Raw genomic sequence first — 24466 nt, 5'->3', positions numbered from 1 at the left:
GAAGCGGAAAAGGGCCCGTGCGCGGCGCATGCCGGGAAACGGTCGTCCCCCCTCCCCCCTATTTCATCAGCTGGAGCTACAGATGGAACAGGAGGACGAGGAGGCTGATGTCGTTCAAGCGAGAGGGAGACGATGGCAGCCAACTGAATGTGTTGAAGGTCAGTCCGGGGAGGGGGAGGGGGAGGGGGAGGGGGGCCGGGGCCTTACTCGCCACATTCAGCCTTCATTGAGTCTTTTGGCTCGAACAGCGACTGGCCTCTGCTTAGCATTTTCGGGCCCATTTCCAGGCCGGGTTTTACTTGCATGACTTTCAATGGAAGCAAAACCTGGACTGGAGCCAGATGGTAACCCAGGGGTCGCTTCCTGGCCTCCTGGGCAGATTTCTAGGTCAAGCGTCAGAAATGCCCAATGTCTGTTCAGAGCCTGCAAAGAGGTGGGAAGATGAGGGAGACTGTTGGGTTTCTGCCTCATGAGTTCAATGGATGGACTACAAGTCCCACACTGCTTTGCGGTGGAACTTTAAAACCAGGACCGGCCATCTGGAATGGGTCAGATTGAACAACTTGAAACGTTACAAAACCAGAAATGATGAATTCTGTACTTTCTGCTCATTTTTCTTCACTCTTCTGTACAATTCACAGGAGAATATCCTGTTTCCTGATGGGTTCGTCTTCACTCTTGTTGTGATCTGCTGTTTATAATGAGCACCGAATATATTGAAATGAAATGGGAGTAGAATGAAACTCTCCTTTCATTGGGGCACGTGGAATCTGTTTTGTAACAGTTTACCTTTTTAGATGGATGATTCTGTTTTGAACGTGTTTCAAGGAGAAAGTGGTTTTATAAGTCCAAATAAAAATAAATATTTTATTTCATGCAGATCTCTTTTGTTTAAACATAACTACATGGGCTAGAAGACCCTTATGCAATGCTTTGGTTTTCTTATATTTTCTTCTTGTGCCAAAATGAAAACTCTTATCGCTGTCTCCTTAAGGTTAAATGAGGGGACGTGGGATGAGCTTATCTGGTCCACAGGAGACAGTATGAATATAAAGTTGAAGCTGTTCCCCCCCCCCCCCCCAGCAGCCATCTCCGTTTGTCAAAAACAATAGAAAAGTAGATTTGCATTCTCTCTTGTGGGGGGAGAGAAGATCTAAGAGAACTTGGGGGCTGGTGGAATTTTCAAGGGTCTGTGAAGGGGGGTTGAGGGTTATTTTCAAAATATATTTGTCAGTACTGCAGAAGCTGCTTTGTTCTTTCCAGTGCTGTATTGTGGTTTTCATTGGAGCGCTAGATACCTGCTTTTTTCTTCATGATGACAATAAAGATAGTCCTCTACAAAAATATATGCAAAACTTTTAATGCCTATGTGTGTCATTTTTTAAAATTTGAGAAAAATGTCATTTATTTTAAAGCTTTGCCTATGAACATATAATTTTAAATTATCAAAACAGCATTAAAAATGATTGTACCTCCTACACACAGCAGAAACTCTCTTTGCATATGTCCAAATCTTTCTGGAAGGGCTGCTTACACCTAGATCCAGCTGTATTTATTGTCTGAGGGGCACCATACACCTAGATTCAGCTCCGTTTCTCATCAGAACGGCCACATACACCAGAATCCTGGTGTAATTGGGATCAGAATGGCCGCATTCATCCCTCCTGATCGAAAATGGACCAGGATCCTGCTGTATTTGGCCCTTCTGATCGAAAATGGACCAGGATCCTGCTGTATTTGGCCCTTCTGATCGAAAATAGACCAGGATCCTGCTCTATTTGGCCCTTCTGATCGAAAATACATCAGGATCCTGGTGTTTTTTTCCATGAGAAGGGATGAATTCGGTCCTTCTGAACCCAATTACACCAGGATTCTGGTGTATGTGGCCCTTCTGATGAGAAGCGGAGCTGAGTCTAGGAGTATGCTGCCCCTCAGACAATTAATACAGCTGGATCTAGGTGTAAGCAGCCCTTCCAGAAAGATTTGGAATATGCAAAGAGAGTTTTTGCTGTGTCTAGCAGGTACAATCATTTTTAATGCTGTTTTGATGATTTAAAATTTTATGTTATGTTCGTAGGGAAAGCTTTAAAAATGACATTTTCTCAAATTTAAAAAATGCAACACATAAGCATTAAAACCTTTGCATATATTTTTATAGAGGAATCAGAAGGGCTGCATTCATCCCTTCTGATGGAAAATACACCAGGATCCTAATGTATTTTCAATCGGAAGGGCCAAATACACAGGTTCCTAGTGTATTTTCGATCGGAAGGGCCAAATACACTAAGATCCTCGTGTATTTTCGATCGGAAGGGCCAAATACACTAAGATCCTCGTGTATTTTCGATCGGAAGGGCCAAATACACCAGGTTCCTAGTGTATTTTTGATCGGAAGGGCCAAATACACCAAGATCCTCGTGTATTTTCGATCGGAAGGGCCAAATACACCAAGATCCTCGTGTATTTTCGATCGGAAGGGCCAAATACACCAAGATCCTCGTGTATTTTCGATCGGAAGGGCCAAATACACCAGGTTCCTAGTGTATTTTCGATCGGAAGGGCTGCATTCATCCCTTCTGGTGGGGGGGGGGGGGGGGGGGGGGGACAAGATCTAAGAGAAGTTGGGGGCTGGTGGAATTTTCAAGAGTCTGTGAAGGGGGAGGAGGGTTATTTTCAAAATATATTTGTCAGTACTGCAGACGCTGCTTTGTTATTTCCAGTGCTGTATTGTGGTTTTCATTGGAGCGCTAGATACCTGCTTTTTTCTTCATGAGGACAATAAAGATAGTCCTCTACAAAAATATATGCAAAACTTTTAATGCCTATGTGTGTCATTTTTTAAAATTTGAGAAAAATGTCATTTATTTTAAAGCTTTGCCTATGAACATATAACATATAATTTTAAATTATCAAAACAGCATTAAAAATGATTGTACCTCCTACACACAGCAGAAACTCTCTTTGCATATGTCCAAATCTTTCTGGAAGGGCTGCTTACACCTAGATCCAGCTGTATTTATTGTCTGAGGGGCACCATACACCTAGATTCAGCTCCATTTCTCATTAGAAGGGCCAAATACACCAGAATCCTGGTGTAATTGGGATCAGAATGCCCACATTCATCCCTTCTGATTGAAAATGGACCAGGATCTTGCTGTATTTGGCCCTTCTGATCGAAAATAGACCAGGATCCTGCTCTATTTGGCCCTTCTGATCGAAAATACATCAGGATCCTGGTGTTTTTTTCCATGAGAAGGGATGAATTCGGTCCTTCTGAACCCAATTACACCAGCATTCTGGTGTATGTGGCCCTTCTGATGAGAAGCGAACCTGAGTCTAGGAGTATGCTGCCCTTCAGACAATTAATACAGCTGGATCTAGGTGCAAGCAGCCCTTCCAGAAAGATTTGGACATTTGCAAAGAGAGTTTCTGCTGTGTCTAGCAGGTGCAATCATTTTTAATGCTGTTTTGATGATTTAAAATTTTATGTTATGTTCGTAGGGAAAGCTTTAAAATGACATTTTTCTCAAATTTAAAAAAATGCAACACATAAGCATTAAAACCTTTGCATATATTTTTATAGAGGAATCAGAAGGGCTGCATTCATCCCTTCTGATGGAAAATACACCAGGATCCTAATGTATTTTCAATCGGAAGGGCCAAATACACCAGGTTCCTAGTGTATTTTCGATCGGAAGGGCCAAATACACTAAGATCCTCGTGTATTTTCGATCGGAAGGGCCAAATACACTAAGATCCTCGTGTATTTTCGATCGGAAGGGCCAAATACACCAAGATCCTCGTGTATTTTCGATCGGAAGGGCCAAATACACTAAGATCCTCGTGTATTTTCGATCGGAAGGGCCAAATACACCAGGTTCCTAGTGTATTTTCGATCGGAAGGGCCAAATACACTAAGATCCTCGTGTATTTTCGATCGGAAGGGCCAAATACACTAAGATCCTCGTGTATTTTCGATCGGAAGGGCCAAATACACTAAGATCCTCGTGTATTTTCGATCGGAAGGGCCAAATACACCAAGATCCTCGTGTATTTTCGATCGGAAGGGCCAAATACACCAAGATCCTCGTGTATTTTCGATCGGAAGGGCCAAATACACCAAGATCCTCGTGTATTTTCGATCGGAAGGGCCAAATACACCAAGATCCTCGTGTATTTTCGATCGGAAGGGCCAAATACACCAAGATCCTCGTGTATTTTCGATCGGAAGGGCAAATACACCAAGATCCTCGTGTATTTTCGATCGGAAGGGCCAAATACACCAAGATCCTCGTGTATTTTCGATCGGAAGGGCCAAATACACCAGGTTCCTAGTGTATTTTCGATCGGAAGGGCTGCATTCATCCCTTCTGGAGGGGGGGGGGGGGGACAAGATCTAAGAGAAGTTGGGGGCTGGTGGAATTTTCAAGAGTCTGTGAAGGGGGAGGAGGGTTATTTTCAAAATATATTTGTCAGTACTGCAGACGCTGCTTTGTTATTTCCAGTGCTGTATTGTGGTTTTCATTGGAGCGCTAGATACCTGCTTTTTTCTTCATGAGGACAATAAAGATAGTCCTCTACAAAAATATATGCAAAACTTTTAATGCCTATGTGTGTCATTTTTTAAAATTTGAGAAAAATGTCATTTATTTTCAAGCTTTGCCTATGAACATATAACATAAAATTTTAAATTATCAAAACAGCATTAAAAATGATTGTTCCTCCTACACACAGCAGAAACTCTCTTTGCATATGTCCAAATCTTTCTGGAAGGGCTGCTTACACCTAGATCCAGCTGTATTTATTGTCTGAGGGGCACCATACACCTAGATTCAGCTCCGTTTCTCATCAGAACGGCCACATACACCAGAATCCTGGTGTAATTGGGATCAGAATGGCCGCATTCATCCCTCCTGATCGAAAATGGACCAGGATCCTGCTGTATTTGGCCCTTCTGATCGAAAATAGACCAGGATCCTGCTCTATTTGGCCCTTCTGATCGAAAATACATCAGGATCCTGGTGTTTTTTTCCATGAGAAGGGATGAATTCGGTCCTTCTGAACCCAATTACACCAGGATTCTGGTGTATGTGGCCCTTCTGATGAGAAGCGGAGCTGAGTCTAGGAGTATGCTGCCCCTCAGACAATTAATACAGCTGGATCTAGGTGTAAGCAGCCCTTCCAGAAAGATTTGGAATATGCAAAGAGAGTTTTTGCTGTGTCTAGCAGGTACAATCATTTTTAATGCTGTTTTGATGATTTAAAATTTTATGTTATGTTCGTAGGGAAAGCTTTAAAATGACATTTTTCTCAAATTTAAAAAAATGCAACACATAAGCATTAAAACCTTTGCATATATTTTTATAGAGGAATCAGAAGGGCTGCATTCATCCCTTCTGATGGAAAATACACCAGGATCCTAATGTATTTTCGATCGGAAGGGCCAAATACACTAAGATCCTCGTGTATTTTCGATCGGAAGGGCCAAATACACTAAGATCCTCGTGTATTTTCGATCGGAAGGGCCAAATACACCAGGATCCTGGTCTATTTTCGATCGGAAGGGCCAAATACACCAGGATCCTAGTGTATTTTCGATCGGAAGGGCCAAATACACTAAGATCCTCGTGTATTTTCGATCGGAAGGGCCAAATACACCAACATCCTCGTGTATTTTCGATCGGAAGGGCCAAATACACCAGGTTCCTAGTGTATTTTCGATCGGAAGGGCCAAATACACCAGGTTCCTAGTGTATTTTCGATCGGAAGGGCCAAATACACCAGGATCCTAATGTATTTTCGATCGGAAGGGCCAAATACACTAAGATCCTCGTGTATTTTCGATCGGAAGGGCCAAATACACTAAGATCCTCGTGTATTTTCGATTGGAAGGGCCAAATACACCAGGATCCTGGTCTATTTTCGATCGGAAGGGCCAAATACACCAGGATCCTAGTGTATTTTCGATCGGAAGGGCCAAATACACTAAGATCCTCGTGTATTTTCGATCGGAAGGGCCAAATACACCAACATCCTCGTGTATTTTCGATCGGAAGGGCCAAATACACCAGGTTCCTAGTGTATTTTTGATCGGAAGGGCCAAATACACTAAGATCCTCGTGTATTTTCGATCGGAAGGGCCAAATACACCAGGTTCCTAGTGTATTTTCGATCGGAAGGGCCAAATACACCAGGATTCTCGTGTATTTTCGATCGGAAGGGCCAAATACACCAAGATCCTCGTGTATTTTCGATCGGAAGGGCTGCATTCATCCCTTCTGGTGGGGGGGGGGGGGGGGGGGACAAGATCTAAGAGAAGTTGGGGGCTGGTGGAATTTTCAAGGGTCTGTGAAGGGGGAGGAGGGTTATTTTCAAAATATATTTGTCAGTACTGCAGACGCTGCTTTGTTATTTCCAGTGCTGTATTGTGGTTTTCATTGGAGCGCTAGATACCTGCTTTTTTCTTCATGAGGACAATAAAGATAGTCCTCTACAAAAATATATGCAAAACTTTTAATGCCTATGTGTGTCATTTTTTAAAATTTGAGAAAAATGTCATTTATTTTAAAGCTTTGCCTATGAACATATAACATATAATTTTAAATTATCAAAACAGCATTAAAAATGATTGTACCTCCTACACACAGCAGAAACTCTCTTTGCATATGTCCAAATCTTTCTGGAAGGGCTGCTTACACCTAGATCCAGCTGTATTTATTGTCTAAGGGGTAGCCTACACCTAGATTCAGCTCCATTTCTCATTAGAAGGGCCAAATACACCAGAATCCTGGTGTAATTGGGATCAGAATGCCCACATTCATCCCTTCTGATTGAAAATGGACCAGGATCTTGCTGTATTTGGCCCTTCTGATCGAAAATGGACCAGGATCTTGCTGTATTTGGCCCTTCTGATCGAAAATGGACCAGGATCCTGCTCTATTTGGCCCTTCTGATCGAAAATACATCAGGATCCTGGTGTTTTTTTCCATGAGAAGGGATGAATTCGGTCCTTCTGAACCCAATTACACCAGCATTCTGGTGTATGTGGCCCTTCTGATGAGAAGCGGACCTGAGTCTAGGAGTATGCTGCCCCTCAGACAATTAATACACCTGGATCTAGGTGCAAGCAGCCCTTCCAGAAAGATTTGGACATTTGCAAAGAGAGTTTCTGCTGTGTCTAGCAGGTGCAATCATTTTTAATGCTGTTTTGATGATTTAAAATTTTATGTTATGTTCGTAGGGAAAGCTTTAAAATAAATGACATTTTCTCAAATTAAAAAAAATGCAACACATAAGCATTAAAACCTTTGCATATATTTTTATAGAGGAATCAGAAGGGCTGCATTCATCCCTTCTGATGGAAAATACACCAGGATCCTAATGTATTTTCGATTGGAAGGGCCAAATACACTAAGATCCTCGTGTATTTTCGATCGGAAGGGCCAAATACACCTGGATCCTAGTGTATTTTCGATCGGAAGGGCCAAATACACTAAGATCCTCGTGTATTTTCGATCGGAAGGGCCAAATACACTAAGATCCTCGTGTATTTTCGATCGGAAGGGCCAAATACACCAACATCCTCGTGTATTTTCGATCGGAAGGGCCAAATACACCAGGATCCTCGTGTATTTTCGATCGGAAGGGCCAAATACACCAGGATCCTAGTGTATTTTCGATCGGAAGGGCCAAATACACTAAGATCCTCGTGTATTTTCGATCGGAAGGGCCAAATACACTAAGATCCTCGTGTATTTTCGATCGGAAGGGCCAAATACACCAGGTTCCTAGTGTATTTTTGATCGGAAGGGCCAAATACACTAAGATCCTCGTGTATTTTCGATCGGAAGGGCCAAATACACTAGGATCCTGATGTATTTTCGATCAGAAGGGCTGCATTCATCCCTTCTGATGGAAAATACACCAGGATTCTCGTGTATTTTTGATGGGAAGGGCCAAATACACCAAGATCCTCGTGTATTTTCGATTGGAAGGGCCAAATACACCAGGATCCTTGTGTATTTTCGATCAGAAGGGCCAAATACACCAAGATTCTCGTGTATTTTCGATCGGAAGGGCCAAATACACCAGGATCCTAGTGTATTTTCGATCGGAAGGGCCAAATACACCAGGATTCTCGTGTATTTTCGATCGGAAGGGCCAAATACACCAAGATCCTCGTGTATTTTCGATCGGAAGGGCTGCATTCATCCTTTCTAGTGGGGGGGGGGGGGGGGGGGGGGGGGGGGGACCAGATCTAAGAGAAGTTGGGGGCTGGTGGAATTTTCAAGAGTCTGTGAAGGGGGAGGAGGGTTATTTTCAAAATATATTTGTCAGTACTGCAGACGCTGCTTTGTTATTTCCAGTGCTGTATTGTGGTTTTCATTGGAGCGCTAGATACCTGCTTTTTTCTTCATGAGGACAATAAAGATAGTCCTCTACAAAAATATATGCAAAACTTTTAATGCCTATGTGTGTCATTTTTTAAAATTTGAGAAAAATGTCATTTATTTTAAAGCTTTGCCTATGAACATATAACATATAATTTTAAATTATCAAAACAGCATTAAAAATGATTGTACCTCCTACACACAGCAGAAACTCTCTTTGCATATGTCCAAATCTTTCTGGAAGGGCTGCTTACACCTAGATCCAGCTGTATTTATTGTCTGAGGGGCACCATACACCTAGATTCAGCTCCATTTCTCATTAGAAGGGCCAAATACACCAGAATCCTGGTGTAATTGGGATCAGAATGCCCACATTCATCCCTTCTGATTGAAAATGGACCAGGATCTTGCTGTATTTGGCCCTTCTGATCGAAAATAGACCAGGATCCTGCTCTATTTGGCCCTTCTGATCGAAAATACATCAGGATCCTGGTGTTTTTTTCCATGAGAAGGGATGAATTCGGTCCTTCTGAACCCAATTACACCAGCATTCTGGTGTATGTGGCCCTTCTGATGAGAAGCGGACCTGAGTCTAGGAGTATGCTGCCCCTCAGACAATTAATACACCTGGATCTAGGTGCAAGCAGCCCTTCCAGAAAGATTTGGACATTTGCAAAGAGAGTTTCTGCTGTGTCTAGCAGGTGCAATCATTTTTAATGCTGTTTTGATGATTTAAAATTTTATGTTATGTTCGTAGGGAAAGCTTTAAAATAAATGACATTTTTCTCAAATTAAAAAAAATGCAACACATAAGCATTAAAACCTTTGCATATATTTTTATAGAGGAATCAGAAGGGCTGCATTCATCCCTTCTGATGGAAAATACACCAGGATCCTAATGTATTTTCGATTGGAAGGGCCAAATACACTAAGATCCTCGTGTATTTTCGATCGGAAGGGCCAAATACACCTGGATCCTAGTGTATTTTCGATCGGAAGGGCCAAATACACTAAGATCCTCGTGTATTTTCGATCGGAAGGGCCAAATACACTAAGATCCTCGTGTATTTTCGATCGGAAGGGCCAAATACACCAACATCCTCGTGTATTTTCGATCGGAAGGGCCAAATACACCAGGATCCTCGTGTATTTTCGATCGGAAGGGCCAAATACACCAGGATCCTAGTGTATTTTCGATCGGAAGGGCCAAATACACTAAGATCCTCGTGTATTTTCGATCGGAAGGGCCAAATACACTAAGATCCTCGTGTATTTTCGATCGGAAGGGCCAAATACACCAGGTTCCTAGTGTATTTTTGATTGGAAGGGCCATATACACCAGGTTCCTAGTGTATTTTTGATCGGAAGGGCCAAATACACTAAGATCCTCGTGTATTTTCGATCGGAAGGGCCAAATACACTAGGATCCTGATGTATTTTCGATCAGAAGTGCTGCATTCATCCCTTCTGATGGAAAATACACCAGGATTCTCGTGTATTTTTGATGGGAAGGGCCAAATACACCAAGATCCTCGTGTATTTTCGATTGGAAGGGCCAAATACACCAGGATCCTTGTGTATTTTCGATCAGAAGGGCCAAATACACCAAGATTCTCGTGTATTTTCGATCAGAAGGGCCAAATACACCAGGATCCTAGTGTATTTTCGATCGGAAGGGCCAAATACACCAGGATTCTCGTGTATTTTCGATCGGAAGGGCCAAATACACCAAGATCCTCGTGTATTTTCGATCGGAAGGGCTGCATTCATCCTTTCTAGTGGGGGGGGGGGGGGGGACCAGATCTAAGAGAAGTTGGGGGCTGGTGGAATTTTCAAGAGTCTGTGAAGGGGGAGGAGGGTTATTTTCAAAATATATTTGTCAGTACTGCAGACGCTGCTTTGTTATTTCCAGTGCTGTATTGTGGTTTTCAGTGGAGCGCTAGATACCTGCTTTTTTCTTCATGATGACAATAAAGATAGTCCTCTACAAAAATACTTGCAAAACTTTTAATGCCTATGTGTGTCATTTTTTTAAAATTTGAGAAAAATGTCATTTATTTTAAAGCTTTGGCTATGAACATAACCTAAAATTTTAAATCATCAAAACAGCATTAAAAATGATTGCACCTGCTAGACACAGCAGAAACTCCCTTTGCATATGTCCAAATCTTTCTGGAAGGGCTGCTTACACCTAGATCCAGCTGTATTTATTGTCTGAGGGGCACCATACACCTAGATTCAGCTCCGTTTCTCATCAGAACGGCCACATACACCAGAATCCTGGTGTAATTGGGATCAGAATGGCCGCATTCATCCCTCCTGATCGAAAATGGACCGGGATCTTGCTGTATTTGGCCCTTCTGATCGATAATAGACCAGGATCTTGCTGTATTTGGCCCTTCTGATCGATAATAGACCAGGATCCTGGTGTTTTTTTCCATGAGAAGGGATGAATGCGGTCCTTCTGATCCCAATTACACCAGGATTCTGGTGTATGTGGCCCTTCTGATGAGAAGCGGAGCTGAGTCTAGGAGTATGCTGCCCCTCAGACAATTAATACAGCTGGATCTAGGTGTAAGCAGCCCTTCCAGAAAGATTTGGACATTTGCAAAGAGAGTTTTTGCTGTGTCTAGCAGGTACAATCATTTTTAATGCTGTTTTGATGATTTAAAATTTTGTTATGTTCGTAGGGAAAGCTTTAAAATAAATGACATTTTTCTCAAATTTAAAAAAATGCAACACATAAGCATTAAACCTTTTGCATACATTTTTATAGAGGAATCAGAAGGGCCGCATTCATCCCTCCTGATCGAAAATAGACCAGGATCCTGCTGTATTTGGTCCTTCTGATCGAAAATACATCAGGATTCTGGTGTATGTGGCCCTTCTGATGAGAAACAGAGCTGAGTCTAGGAGTATGCTGCCCCTCAGACAGTGTAAGCAGCCCTTCCAGAAAGATTTGGACATATGCAAAGAGAGTTTCTGCTGTGTGTAGGAGGTACAATCATTTTTAATGCTGTTTTGCTGATTTAAAATTTTATATGTTCATAGGCAAAGCTTTAAAATAAATGACATTTTTCTCAAATTTAAAAAAATGCAACACTTCCTTGTCATCAAGCAGATGAAGCCATTACGTATGGGTTATGTCCATCAACCAGCAGGGGAGATAGAGAGCACTCAAACTCTCACAGTGCCTTCTTGGCCAGCTAGCTCCACTGCCTCTTCAGTATTCTCTATCTCCCTTAGCAGGGTGGCTGCAGCTTGTTCGAGCTCCAGAAAAATCTGCCGGGAGGTGGTTCCTGGCTTGCCAGTTGTTAACCGGGGTGTTGGAGGCTATAGCAGCTTCACTTTAAAGGTACATAGGTTAGCCCTTTCCCTGCCTTACCCATACCTCTGTGGATGTGGACATATTGCATTGCTTTCCCTGTCCTTACCCACCAACAGTGGATGCAGGCATATAGGTTCGCCCTTTCCCTGCCTTTCCCACTCATCTGAGCCTCCGGAGTCTTCAATACCTCTGCTTTCCTCACAGCTTAAAAAAAAAAAAAAGTTGCGTCGCGTTTTTTAAATGCAGGACGCTGGAACAGAGGTTTTTGACCTGATTTTCAGCAGGATCGTAGTTGTACACTAGATCCTTTGAGGTAAGAGTGTTTTCCAACTCCTCCGGGGTGGGCCCGCGATCGGGGTGATTTTGGCGCGAAACCGCCATCTTGGATTTTACCGCCGTTTTTCGGCGATGGCTGCAGACAATGTAAAGCGCTGTTCCACTTGTGGCAAGCGCAAATCAGCAGCAGGGCTCTGTAAATCGTGCTGTACTGGCTTAGGAGCCGGCCCGAGCATGGCGAGCGATGTTTCTTCCCGCTCTGAGCTGGCAGCGGGCGCCATTTTGTTTACACCGCATGGCGTGGCCTCCGTGGACACGGAGAGACCTGAGCCGGGTGGGGCACCTCGAGATGAGGTTATTTCAGGATGCCCAGGGTGAGATTTTCTCCCCGGATTTTGTGTTTTTGCTGCATAAAGCATACATGATGAAAAGAGCCCTTCCTCAAGGGTCGCCTGAGGCTCCTCTGATTGCCCCCCCCCGATGGATTCTGGCCTGAGACTGCCCAGTGAGGCTTTTTTCCCGGATGCTTGGCCTAAAGATAAGCGCAGAAGGGTTAATTCCCCTTCAGATTGTGGTGCACCTTTTTCCTCCCCGTGGTCGGGGTGTGAGGATTCGGAGAACTCTGAGGAACCAGAGTCAGGTGCGGATTTACCACAGGATCTGGATGATCCCTCCGCGGTGAGGTTTTTCCACCGTGATGAGCTGCCAGCGCTTATTTCAGATACCCTGCAGGACCTCTCGATTGAAGATCCTGACAGTGGCATGGCCTCCTCGGGTAATCCCAGGATGGCTAGTACCAAGAAAGCTGCTCGGGCCTACCCTTTGCATGACTCCATCCTAGAGCTTGTTTCGGCTCAGTGGGCTGACCCCGAGGGACCTTTGAGAGTTTCCAGGGCTATGGGGCAGTTATACCCTCTGCGTGAGGGACATATGGCTCGTTTTCAAATGCCTACAGTGGATGCCCTAGTCACTGCGGTGACAAAGAGAACTACCCTCCCTGTTGAAGGAGGTGTTGCCCTGAAGGATGTTCAAGACCGTAGGCTGGAAACAGCATTGAAACGGTCCTTTGATATTGCAGGTCTCACTGTTCGGGCGTCTGCATGCAGCTGTTATGCTGTGAGAGCCTGCCTAGCTTGGCTGCAACAGGCAGTGGCTCAGCCCGGAGATGGAGCGGAGCCCTTCTTGGATGTGGCTCCTCGGATGGAGGTGGCCTTGTCCTTTCTGGCTGATGCCCTTTATGACCTTGTCAGAGCTTCGGCTAAACAAATGGCAGTAGCAGTGGCGGCTCGCCGTCGTCTGTGGCTACGACACTGGGCAGCGGACATGGCCTCTAAGCAAAGGTTGGTGAAGTTGCCTTTTCAAGGACTTCTCCTATTTGGTGAGGAGTTAGAGAAAATTGTGAAAGGCCTGGGTGATCCAAAACCCCAGCGCTTGCCCGAAGATAGGCAGAGGCCTTCCTCTAAGGGCCAGGCGGTCCAGTCCTCGTACAGACCCTCGCTTCCGTGAAGCTAGAAGGTACCCGCCCGGGGCGTTCGGCTGGGTTCACTTCACGTGCCCGTGGTCAGCAGAGGAACTCCTTTCGCTCGGACAAGCGTTCCGCAGCCGGTGGCTCAAGACCAGGAGTTCAGGGGCGACCCTCTCAATGATGGTGCGCCGGCCCTCTCCTCGATGCCTGTCATCGGAAGACGGCTTTCCCTCTTTGTCGAGGAGTGGGCCAAGATTTCCTCAGATCAGTGGGTTCTGGACCTGATCAGAGATGGATACAGAATAGAATTCAACGCCCCAGTAAGAGACGTGTTTGTGGAGTCCCGATGCGGTTCTGCCGTCAAACGGGCGGCGGTGGAGGAGACTTTACAAGGTCTGATTCAGTTAGGGGCAGTGACCCCGGTGCCTCCCGCCGAGCAAGGCTACGGCCGATACTCCATCTACTTTGTGGTGCCGCGAAAAGGTGGGTCCTTTCGCCCTATTCTGGACTTAAAAGAAGTGAACAAGTCCCTGAGAGTGCGGCATTTCCACATAGAATCCCTGCGCTCCGTCATTGCGGCGGTTCAGCCAGGAGAGTTTCTCACGTCTCTAGACCTGAAAGAAGCTTACTTGCACATACCGATTTTGGCCCCCGCACCAGAAGTTTCTGAGGTTTGCGGTGTTGGGAAAACATTTCCAGTTCAGGGCCTTGCCTTTTGGCCTCACCACAGCTCCCCGAACCTTTTCGAAGGTAATGGTGGTGGTAGCTGCTTTCTCAGGCGAGAAGGTATCAGGGTTCACCCGTACCTAGACGACTGGCTCATCAGAGCAGACTCTGCAACAGAGAGCTTACAAGCTACAGCCAGAGTGGTCTCAGTACTGCAATCTCTAGGCTGGGTCGTCAATATGGCCAAAAGTCACCTGACCCCTTCACAATCTCTAGAATTTTTGGGGGCCAGGTTCGACACAGTCTCGGGTTATGTGTTCCTACCCGAGCTAAGGCGGTGCAAGCTTCAGAATCAGGTCCGTCTGCTCCTGAGGATGCCCCGCCCGCTTGGGACATTGTCCAGCTGCTGGGATCGATGACAGCCACGATGGAAGTGGTACCCTGGGCGAGAGCGCACCTGAGACCGCTACAGTATTCCCTACTCCAGAGGTGGTCTCCAATTTCTCAGGATTACCAATGCAGACTCACTTGGCTCCCTGCGGCCCGACTCAGCATGGAGTGGTGGCTCTAGGACAGCATGCTGCAGCGAGGAATGCCGCTGACGCTCCCCGTTTGGTGCCTGGTGGTAACAGATGCCAGTCTGAAGGGCTGGGGCGCACACTGCAAGGGGAAGCATGCCCAGGGTCTATGGACACCCGAGGAGTCGGAGTGGTCCATCAACCGCCTAGAGTTGAAAGCGGTGTTTCAGGCGCTTCTGGCTTTTAAGTGACCCTGGAAGGATTGGCTGTCAGAGTGATGTCGGACAACACGACAACAGTGGCCTATATAAATCGACAAGGCGGAACAAGGTGCAGAGCACTAGCCGCGCAGGCCGAACTGATTTGCCACTGGGCCGAGCTGCATCTTCAGTGTCTGTCGGCAGCTCATATTGCAGGTCAGAGCAATGTGCAGGCCGATTATCTGAGCAGGCATCAGATCGATCCAGCAGAATGGAATCTAGCAGACGAAGTTTTCCTGCAGATCTGTGCCAAATGGGGCAAGCTCGTGATGGATCTAATGGCGACAAGTGCCAATACCAAAGTCCCGTGCTTCTTCAGCAGACGGAGAGATCCTCGCTCGGCGGGGTTGGATGCCTTGGCTCAACCCTGGCCTCCGGGTCTACTTTGTGTTTCCCCCATGGCCCTTGATAGGGCGCCTGCTCTTGCGGATTCAGCTGCACCCAGGAGAAGTGGTCCTCATCGCCCCGGATTGGCCAAGGAGACCTTGGTATGCAGACCTCCGACAGATGCTCCTGGAGGCTCCTCTGCCGTTACCTCTGGTACCGAACCCGTTGACTCAGGGACCGGTAGCCATGGAGGACGCCGGCCGCTTTGGTCTTACGGCATGGCTATTGAGAGGGCGCAATTGAGGGATAAAGGTTATTCCAATAAAGTTATTTCCACTCTCCTGCAAGCCCGCAAGCGGTCCACTTCCGTGGCTTATGCAGGATTTGGTGCCTGTTTGAGTTCTTGGTGTGCTTCCAGAGCCATTGCTCCAATGCGGGCTCCTGTCTCGCCGATTCTGGACTTTTTGCAGGGAAGGTGTACAAAAAGGCTTGGCCTATAATTCCCTGCGGGTGCAGGTGGCAGCGTTGGCCTCCCTTCGTGGTAAGGTGGAAGGCGTGTCTTTGGCTGCTCACCCAGATGTGGCACGGTTTCTTAGAGGGGTGCTTCGGCTCCGACCTCCAGTGCGAGCACCCTGTCCAGCTTGGAACCTGGCGCTAGTTTTGAAAACCCTGCAGGCATCTCCTTTTGAGCCGCTTCGGCGAGCATCGGAGAAAGATTTGACACCGAAGGCCGTTTTTCTGGTGGCCATTACCTCGGCGAGACGGGTGTCAGAGCTCCAGGCGCTGTCCTGTAGAGACCCATTTCTGCAATTTTCAGAGTCCGGAGTCACGGTTCGGACCGTGCCTTCCTTTATGCCTAAGGTGGTTTCAGCCTTTCACCTAAACCAGCCTATTTTCTTGCCCTCTTTTTCAGAGGAAGAGTTTCCAGAATCTTTTGGGCAGCTGCACCTTTTGGATGTGCGCAGGACTCTGCTGCAGTATCTGCGAGTTACTAACTCTTTCAGGACTTCTGATCATCTGTTTGTTTTGTTATCCGGTTCTCGCAGAGGGTCTCCAGTGTCTAAAGCCACTATTGCCCGCTGGCTCAAAGAAACTATCTTTTCAGCTTATCTGCTGGCCGGCAGGGTTCCGCCCGTAGCCTTTAAGGCACATTCTACTAGAGCGATTTCTTCCTCTTGGGCTGAAACTGGAGCACTCTCTCTTCAAGAGATATGCAGTGCAGCAACATGGGCTTCTAAGCTCTCCTTTGCCCGATATTACAGGCTGGATGTGGCTGCCAGGAGGGATGCGCGTTTTGGTGCACAAGTGCTAGCGCGTGGTGTGGCTTGTTCCCACCCTATCTAGGGATTGCTTTGTTACATCCCATATGTAATGGCTTCATCTGCTTGATGACAAGGAAGGGAAAATTAGGTTCTTACCTTGGTAATTTTCTTTCCTTTAGTCATAGCAGATGAAGCCATGAGCCCTCCCTGTATGATTGTCTGTATGCTGTGAATCTGTTTTTCAGGTTCTGTTCTAATTTCCTGAAGTTCCTTCCTTGGGAGAAAGTTGGAAAACAATCTTCAGGATTCATGTTCAGTTTAAATTTAGGAGGATGTGTTCATTCCCTCCAGGAGGCGCGTGTGTTCCCCTCCAGTTCTATAAATAGGAGGATGAGTTCATTCCCTCCAGTGTGTTGGGAGGATGTGTGATTCCCTCCAGGAGGCGCGTGTGTTCCCCTCCACTTATACAATAAGGAGGATGAGTTTATTCCCTCCAGGAGGATGTGCATTCCCTCCTTTATGAGTTCGTGCCCTTGTGATGGGCCATCGTTCGCTGTGGGGAAAGCTCTTGTGATTCCCATTGCGGTTTGCCATACTGCTTTGGAAGCTTCAAATACTGAAGAGGCAGTGGAGCTAGCTGGCCAAGAGGGCACTGTGAAAGTTTGAGTGCTCTCTATCTCCCCTGCTGGTTGATGGACATAACCCATACGTAATGGCTTCATCTGCTATGACTAAAGGAAAGAAAATTACCAAGGTAAGAACCTAATTTTCCCTTAAGCTTGAGAACGCCCGACCCACTAAGTTACGCCCCCTGTGACGTAATGTTACCGTCACACGTAGGATCGCAACTTTTAAGGAGGACAAGATTGGTAAGGAAATAGGAGGGTCCTGGGAGAATAATCCTCAGTATTAACTACATCAGCTGTCTTTTTCTGAAAACATTTTATTTTGGAGGATATATGTAAAATGGCCACATGTAAACGACTGGGCAAAGAAAAAAATTAACTTTTAAAGGTTTTGAAATCGAATCCGGCAGGATCCCGAGGATCCCGCTGTATCCGTTTTCTACCTTTTGCCAGTTTGGGATCAGCAGCCCGGTGACTGAAGGGGGTTTCTTTGACTGTGGTGCCCTGATACTGAACCGTACTGTGCTTGGGTTTGCAGAAGAGAAGAGTTGCCGATCTTCTTGCAAGTTTTATACCTGAAGAAGAAGCCCTGCTCCTGAAGAATGGAAGGTCTGGCCTCAGAATTCGGTGTCCCGGTCAGAGGGCAGTGCTCTCGACAAGTTGCTCAGTTTTAGCACACAGTAGGAGTAGGGAAGATATTAGAGATTTGTCTGATTGTCGTTTTGGTTTCTCTTCCTGTCTCAGGTACGCCTGCACTGTGTGCGCTCAGCGGCCCGTCTTTGATACACTGGACATGCTCGCCGTACACAGGACTGGGAAGAAACACATAGCCAGTAAGTCGCACGTGCACTAAGGATGTATTAAGGGTATGTATGAAGAGAGGGTGGCTGGCCTCCAAGAGGTTACATGAATACTAGAGATGAGCAGTGTGCACTATTGGAAGTGTCCCTGCTTCCATGAGCTACAATTCAGGAAAACAGAAAGCCTTTGGTAGCCTTAAGAAAATCTCCAGATGTCTCTCGGGCTTTCTGTACCTGATGGTATTTATTCTCTGAAGCTGAGAGACAGGGAGTCAGCAATTGGATTCTCTTGTCTAAAGTACATACTTAGTAACATTACATAGTAGATGACGGCAGATAAAGACCTGTATGGTCCATCCAGTCTGCCAAGTAAGGTAAACTCATTACATGTGGTATGTAGTGAATACATAGGTGTCATACAGCTGTTTCCATAAAAACAGCCCAGGATAATACACACACGGCTCATTAGTGCATATACGTGATGTATAAAATGTATATAATATAAGATGTATAAATTGTAATTCAGGCATACGTGGTCTGGAAAAGTTGGCCAAGAGGTAATGAGAGAAGGTCAGTATTTCACCGCTTACCTCTGCAAGGGAAAAAAACGTACCTATATGAGAGGTCTGTACTGTAAGCCAGGCAACTTACATTGCTCTCACTTTGCATAACCACACTTTTCCAGGTGCATCCTCAGTCCTTCAGTGACTCTGCAGTGCGCTTTGTATCAAATCACTGGAGATTCTGTCCCTTAACACTGGTAATAATGGTTTAGAAGGAACCCTTGACTTTAAAGACGATAAGTCATCGCACTGATGAGTTCCAGTTTTATCCACATTGGCTTTTACTCATTGGAGTAGCCTAGTGGTTAGTGAAGTGGACTTTGATTCCCACTGCAGCTCCTTGTGACTCTGGGCAAGTCACTTAACCCTCCATTGCCCCTGGTACAAAATAAGTACCTGAATATATGTAAACCGCTTTGAATGTAGTTGCAAAAACCTCAGAAAGGCGGTATATCAAGTCCTATTTCCCTTTCCCTATTTGTAGATTCTGCATGGAATGTTGCTATTCCACTAGCAGCATTCCATGTAGAAGCCTGCCCTTGCAGATCAGCAACGCGGCCGCGCAGGCTTCTGTTTTTGCGAGTCTGACGTCCTGCACGTACGTGCAGGGCGTCAGACTCACAGAAACAGAAGCCTGCCCTTGCAGATCAGCAACACGGCCACGCAGGCTTCTGTTTCTGTGAGTCTGACATCACGTGCAGGACGTCAGACTCACAGAAACAGAAGCCTGCGTGGCCGCGTTGCTGATCTGCAAGGGCAGGCTTCTACATGGAATGTTGCTAGTGGAGTAGCCTAGTGGTCAGTGCAGCAGACTCTGATTCTGGGGAACTGGGTTTGATTCCCACGGCGGCTCCCTCTGACTCTGGGCAAGTCACTTAACCCTCCATTCATTGCCCCTGGTACAAAATAAGTACCTGAATATATGTAAACCGCTTTGAATGTAGTTGCAAAAACCACAGAAAAGGCAGTATATCAAGTCCCATTTCCCTTTCCCTTCCCTTTAACATTATCATCCGTGTGTTCTCTCCTTGAGATAGGGTTGGTTGTACAACTTTGCTGTTACTATGTTCTAAATTTCAAAGCCTGGGTTACAGTAGACTGATCTGTCCTCTAAGAAAGAAGGATAAATGTTTTGGTTAGTAACTGTTGCTGACCTCTGGCAAAAGATGTCCTGAGAGTTGGACTGATATGACGATTGACTGGCTGTCTTGATCCCTCTCCCTGACCAGGCCTGCAGCGGTTTTATGGCAAGAAGCAAGACCATGAGAGGGAGGTGCAGAAGCGGCAGCAGCTGGAGTTCTTGAAAGCTGAAGAGGCTGGTGGGCAGGTGTGAGCGGATTCTTACTTACTATCTAATGAATTATTTTATGCGTAAACACACACACACACCCAGGTCTGTCTTTATCAGAACTGGAATTTGGAAGGAACAGGAGGACTGAGGAGATAGATACAGACCCTGTTACCTCTAGAAGGCTCGGGATGGACACAGGGATACAGAACCTGTTACTTCTAGGACTGGAGGGTCAGGGGATGGACACAGGGATACAGACCCTGTCACCTCTAGAAGGCTGAGGGGGTGGACACAGAGATACAGACCCTGTTACTTCTAGAAGGCTCAGGGGATGGACACAGGGATTCAGAGTCTGTTACCTCTAGGACTGGAGGGTCAGGGGATGGACACAGGGATACAGACCCTGTCACCTCTAGAAGGCTCAGGGGGTGGATACAGGGATTCAGAGTCTGTCACCTCTAGAAGGCTCAGGGGATGGACACAGGGATACAGAACCTGTTACTTCTAGGACTTGGAGGGTCAGGGGATGGACACAGGGATACAGAACCTGTTACTTCTAGGACTGGAGGGTCAGGGGATGGACACAGATACAGACCCTGTCACCTCTAGAAGGATCAGGGGGTGGACACAGAGATACAGACCCTGTCATCTCTAGAAGGCTCAGGGGATGGACACAGGGATTCAGAGTCTGTTACTTCTAGGACTGGAGGGTCAGGGGATGGACACAGAGATACAGACCCTGTCACCTCTAGAAGGCTCAGGGGATGGACACAGGGATACAGAACCTGTTACTTCTAGGACTTGGAGGGTCAGGGGATGGACACAGATATACAGACCCTGTCACCTCTAGAAGGCTCAGGGGATGGATACAGGGATTCAGAGTCTGTTACTTCTAGGACTGGAGGGTCAGGGGATGGACACAGATACAGACCCTGTCACCTCTAGAAGGATCAGGGGGTGGACACAGAGATACAGACCCTGTCACCTCTAGAAGGCTCAGGGAGTGGACACAGAGATACAGAACCTGTTACTTCTAGGACTGGAGGGTCAGGGGATGGACACAGAGATACAGACCCTGTCACCTCACAGAGTCTGTTACCTCTAGAAGGCTCAGGGGATGGACACAGGGATATAGAACCTGTTACTTCTAGGACTGGAGGGTCAGGGGATGGACACAGAGATACAGACCCTGTCACCTCTAGAAGGCTTAGGGGATGGACACAGGGATTCAGAGTCTGTTATCTCTAGGACTAGAGGGGTCAGGGGATGGACACAGGGATACAGAACCTGTTACTTCTAGGACTGGAGGGTCAGGGGATGGACACAGAGATACAGACCCTGTCATCTCTAGAAGGCTCAGGGGATGGACACAGGGATACAGAGTCTGTTACCTCTAGGACTGGAGGGGTCAGGGGATGGACACAGAGATACAGACCCTGTCACCTCTAGAAGGCTCAGGGGATGGAGACAGGGATACAGAGTCTGTTACCTCTAGGACTGGAGGGTCAGGGGATGGACACAGGGATACAGACCCTGTCACCTCTAGAAGGCTCAGGGAGTGGACACAGAGATACAGAACCTGTTACTTCTAGGACTGGAGGGTCAGGGGATGGACACAGAGATACAGATCCTGTCATCTCTAGAAGGCTCAGGGGATGGACACAGGGATTCAGAGTCTGTTACCTCTAGGACTGGAGGGTCAGGGGATGGACACAGAGATACAGACCCTGTCATCTCTAGAAGGCTCAGGGGATGGACACAGGGATTCAGAGTCTGTTATCTCTAGGACTGGAGGGGTCAGGGGATGGACACAGGGATACAGAACCTGTTACTTCTAGGACTGGAGGGTCAGGGGATGGACACAAAGATACAGACCCTGTCATCTCTAGAAGGCTCAGGGGATGGACACGGATACAGAGTCTGTTACCTCTAGGACTGGAGGGGGTCAGGGGATGGACACAGATACAGACCCTGTCACCTCTAGAAGGATCAGGGGGTGGACACAGAGATACAGACCCTGTCATCTCTAGAAGGCTCAGGGGATGGACACAGGGATTCAGAGTCTGTTACCTCTAGGACTGGAGGGTCAGGGGATGGACACAAAGATACAGACCCTGTCATCTCTAGAAGGCTCAGGGGATGGACACGGATACAGAGTCTGTTACTTCTAGGACTGGAGGATCAGGGGATGGACACAGGGTACAAAGCTTGTCACCTCTAGGCCTGAAGGGCTCAGGGAATATATCCAGGCTGTTACCAGTTGAAAGCAGTTTGCTGGTCTGTGTGAAATGATGTGGATAGCAGATCCTCAGTTCACTTCCCACTGGAGGGAATTAGTCCATTTCTGAAACGAAAGGATGTTTTTTCACCTTGAGAGCTAATTCTTGTTCTGTAACTAAGTTGAGGTTTATAGGTTTCTCTGTGGATCCTCTCACAGACATTAAAACCTCTCTCAGTAACTCTGATAAGGACAGTAAGAATGGAGCCTGCTAAAGCTGCTTGCTCGTGTCGTTCAGGTTCCTGCGGACCCAGCGCCCCTGCTCATTCAGACCAGGAGGATCGCCCATCATGCCTTGCTGAAAGCCACCCCATATAACAGCTGCTGCAGACGGAGCAGGTAACCCACGTGCTTTCTCGTTTAGTGGTACAAAGAGGGAGAGACGGAGAGCTCACTCGCCAAGTAACTGAAACTCCTTCCAGGTCAGAGGACAGCGGTGGGAAGACAGAGGCTTCAGCTGTTAGCGCTACCTGTGAGAGCCCACAACCAGGCTTACGTCTTGAGATAAGAGGCGAGGAAGCAGCTGGAGTGGAAGGTAGCCCCGGCAGGAAGCTTCCTGGGTACCAGAGCAAATCCTCAGGTAGCACAACGGGTTGGTCGGTTTCTACACTTTCAAGGTTGTCTCTTGTCAAACGTTTAGGTCTGCCTCGACCAGAGTGGGCAGTCACCCGGGGTGGGGGTGGGGGAGCAAAAAGCATATGCAGTGAAAGCTGAGCAACGATGCTAAACTCCACACCATCAAGGTCGGCAGCTTTCAAATAACCCCTTTTACTGTCTGCTCACTCTACTGACAGCTACTTAGTAACTACCCTCGTATATTTAATTCCTGCATTTTAACAGGCTTGTTCTCGGAGGGGTGGTGGTGTTGGGGGAATCAAGATTGTAGGGCTTAATTGCCCAATTCACGGAGGAGCCCTTAGAGTCGTGAAGTTGATTAAGCAGGTGGAAACCTGGAAGCTCTCCTGGGGTGTCTGATATACATGAACCCTGTAGATCTGCTGAAGCCACAGCGATGTAAATGCAGTTAACTTTTAAGGAAAAGAACGGTTCCTGTTTTGTGGGTCAGAGTCGTTCTCCGTCAACCTTCAGAGTGACTGACGCTGTATTGGGATTTTTGTTGTCTTTTGGTGGACAGATTCCCGGAAGGAGCGAGCTTGGAAAATGAAGAGGCAGAAAGCAGGGAAAGCGACCCCAGCCACCGAGGCTGAAACGGCCGGCTCGGATCAGAGGGGTGCTATGGAGCATTATCTGCTTTTAAGGAGGTGAGCGCACAGGCTGAAAGGCGGAGGAGGACCTGGCCACATATGTGTGATTTTCTGACATGCAATGTGATTTATCCCTCCAGGTTCACAGGGACAAGCCGATCCAGTCCTCGTGTCCTTCCTCTGGTCTCCCGAAAACAAACTGCACTGGAATTGTGTGTGTGTGTGAGACGATTCAGCCAGAACTGGATCTGCTTGTGTCCAGTAACCTAGAAGCTGTCTGTTAACTGGATGTTGTAATGAATTATCGTGACCAGTGCTTTTAATTCCTGTTTTTTCAGTCGTATTAACTGATCATTGGCTTCCACTGGAGCGAGATTTTTAAAATGATGATGCTGGAATCTTTTTCACCCCTTTTCTGCATGTTGTCAGATTGGGGGGGGGGGGGTTCAGGGGGGCATTACAGCATCAACTTTTCCTTTGTCGCACTCCTGCTAATTTTGTGTCGGCGTAGGCTGCCTCTGTCTGCATAGCTGGCTACCCCCATCTTTCTTTCTCTCTCTCTCTCCCCCGCAGCTCTGGTTGGATCCAGGACAGTTCAGGCAAATGGATGAAAGATGAAAATGTGGAATTTGATTCCGATGAGGAACAGCCGCCGGCCTTCCAGCCTCCCGGTTTTCTTGGGGCCCCGGCTCCTGCGCTGGACGATGAGGAGAAACGTTGCCGAACAAGGACCTCAGACACAGGGTGTAAAGAAGTACCCTAAAATCCTCAGAAAGAAGCTTTGCACGGGGGCTGCAGCTCAGCTTTTCCCAGTCTCGCTCACACTCTCATCGGGTCCAGCATCCACGGTCACTTTCCTGGTCCTAAATCTCAAATGCATAAGGAAGATGCTGGTGGCATTGTTCAGGGCAGACTCATCCGGGACCAAATCGTACAGTGCTGAGGGAGTTTGGATTTTCACACTACACTCGGCGTCTACTGCAGTAATTGACTAGAAATGTGCCTTTTTCCTGGTTTTTCTCCTCCCACCCATAGCTCTTATACCTAGGTCTCCTTTCTGTCTGTCTTAAGATGTCTTTTGTCTTTATACGTATATAAAATACAAGCTGTTAGCCACAGCAGAACAGCCACTGCTAAAGGCAATCGGTGAGTGTCTGTAACAAGGCCCAGCATTCGTATGTTTAATAAATATTGTGGCAGGGAAAGCTCTA

General features: G+C 46.8%; 1 protein-coding gene across 2 annotated transcripts; it reads left to right on the top strand.

Moving 5' to 3' along the window:
* Positions 1-37: 37 nt before the first annotated feature.
* Positions 38-24466, top strand: SCNM1 (sodium channel modifier 1). 2 transcript variants are annotated; one of them, XM_030188201.1, is made up of 8 exons: positions 38-158; positions 17657-17727; positions 17863-17951; positions 19711-19808; positions 22289-22389; positions 22473-22642; positions 23186-23312; positions 23829-24466. In XM_030188201.1, the coding sequence occupies exons 1-8, from the start codon at positions 108-110 to the stop codon at positions 24016-24018; spliced, it is 897 nt and encodes a 298-aa protein (XP_030044061.1). In that variant the 5' UTR covers positions 38-107; the 3' UTR covers positions 24019-24466. The 2 variants fall into 2 exon arrangements, with proteins under 2 accessions (XP_030044061.1, XP_030044062.1); XM_030188202.1 differs by having other exon boundaries at positions 39-158; positions 22473-22630.

The sequence above is a fragment of the Microcaecilia unicolor genome, chromosome 14, assembly GCF_901765095.1.
Source record: "Microcaecilia unicolor chromosome 14, aMicUni1.1, whole genome shotgun sequence".
In the NCBI taxonomy this organism is placed as follows: domain Eukaryota; kingdom Metazoa; phylum Chordata; class Amphibia; order Gymnophiona; family Siphonopidae; genus Microcaecilia; species Microcaecilia unicolor.
This window is presented reverse-complemented; position numbering and strand designations above follow the sequence as displayed.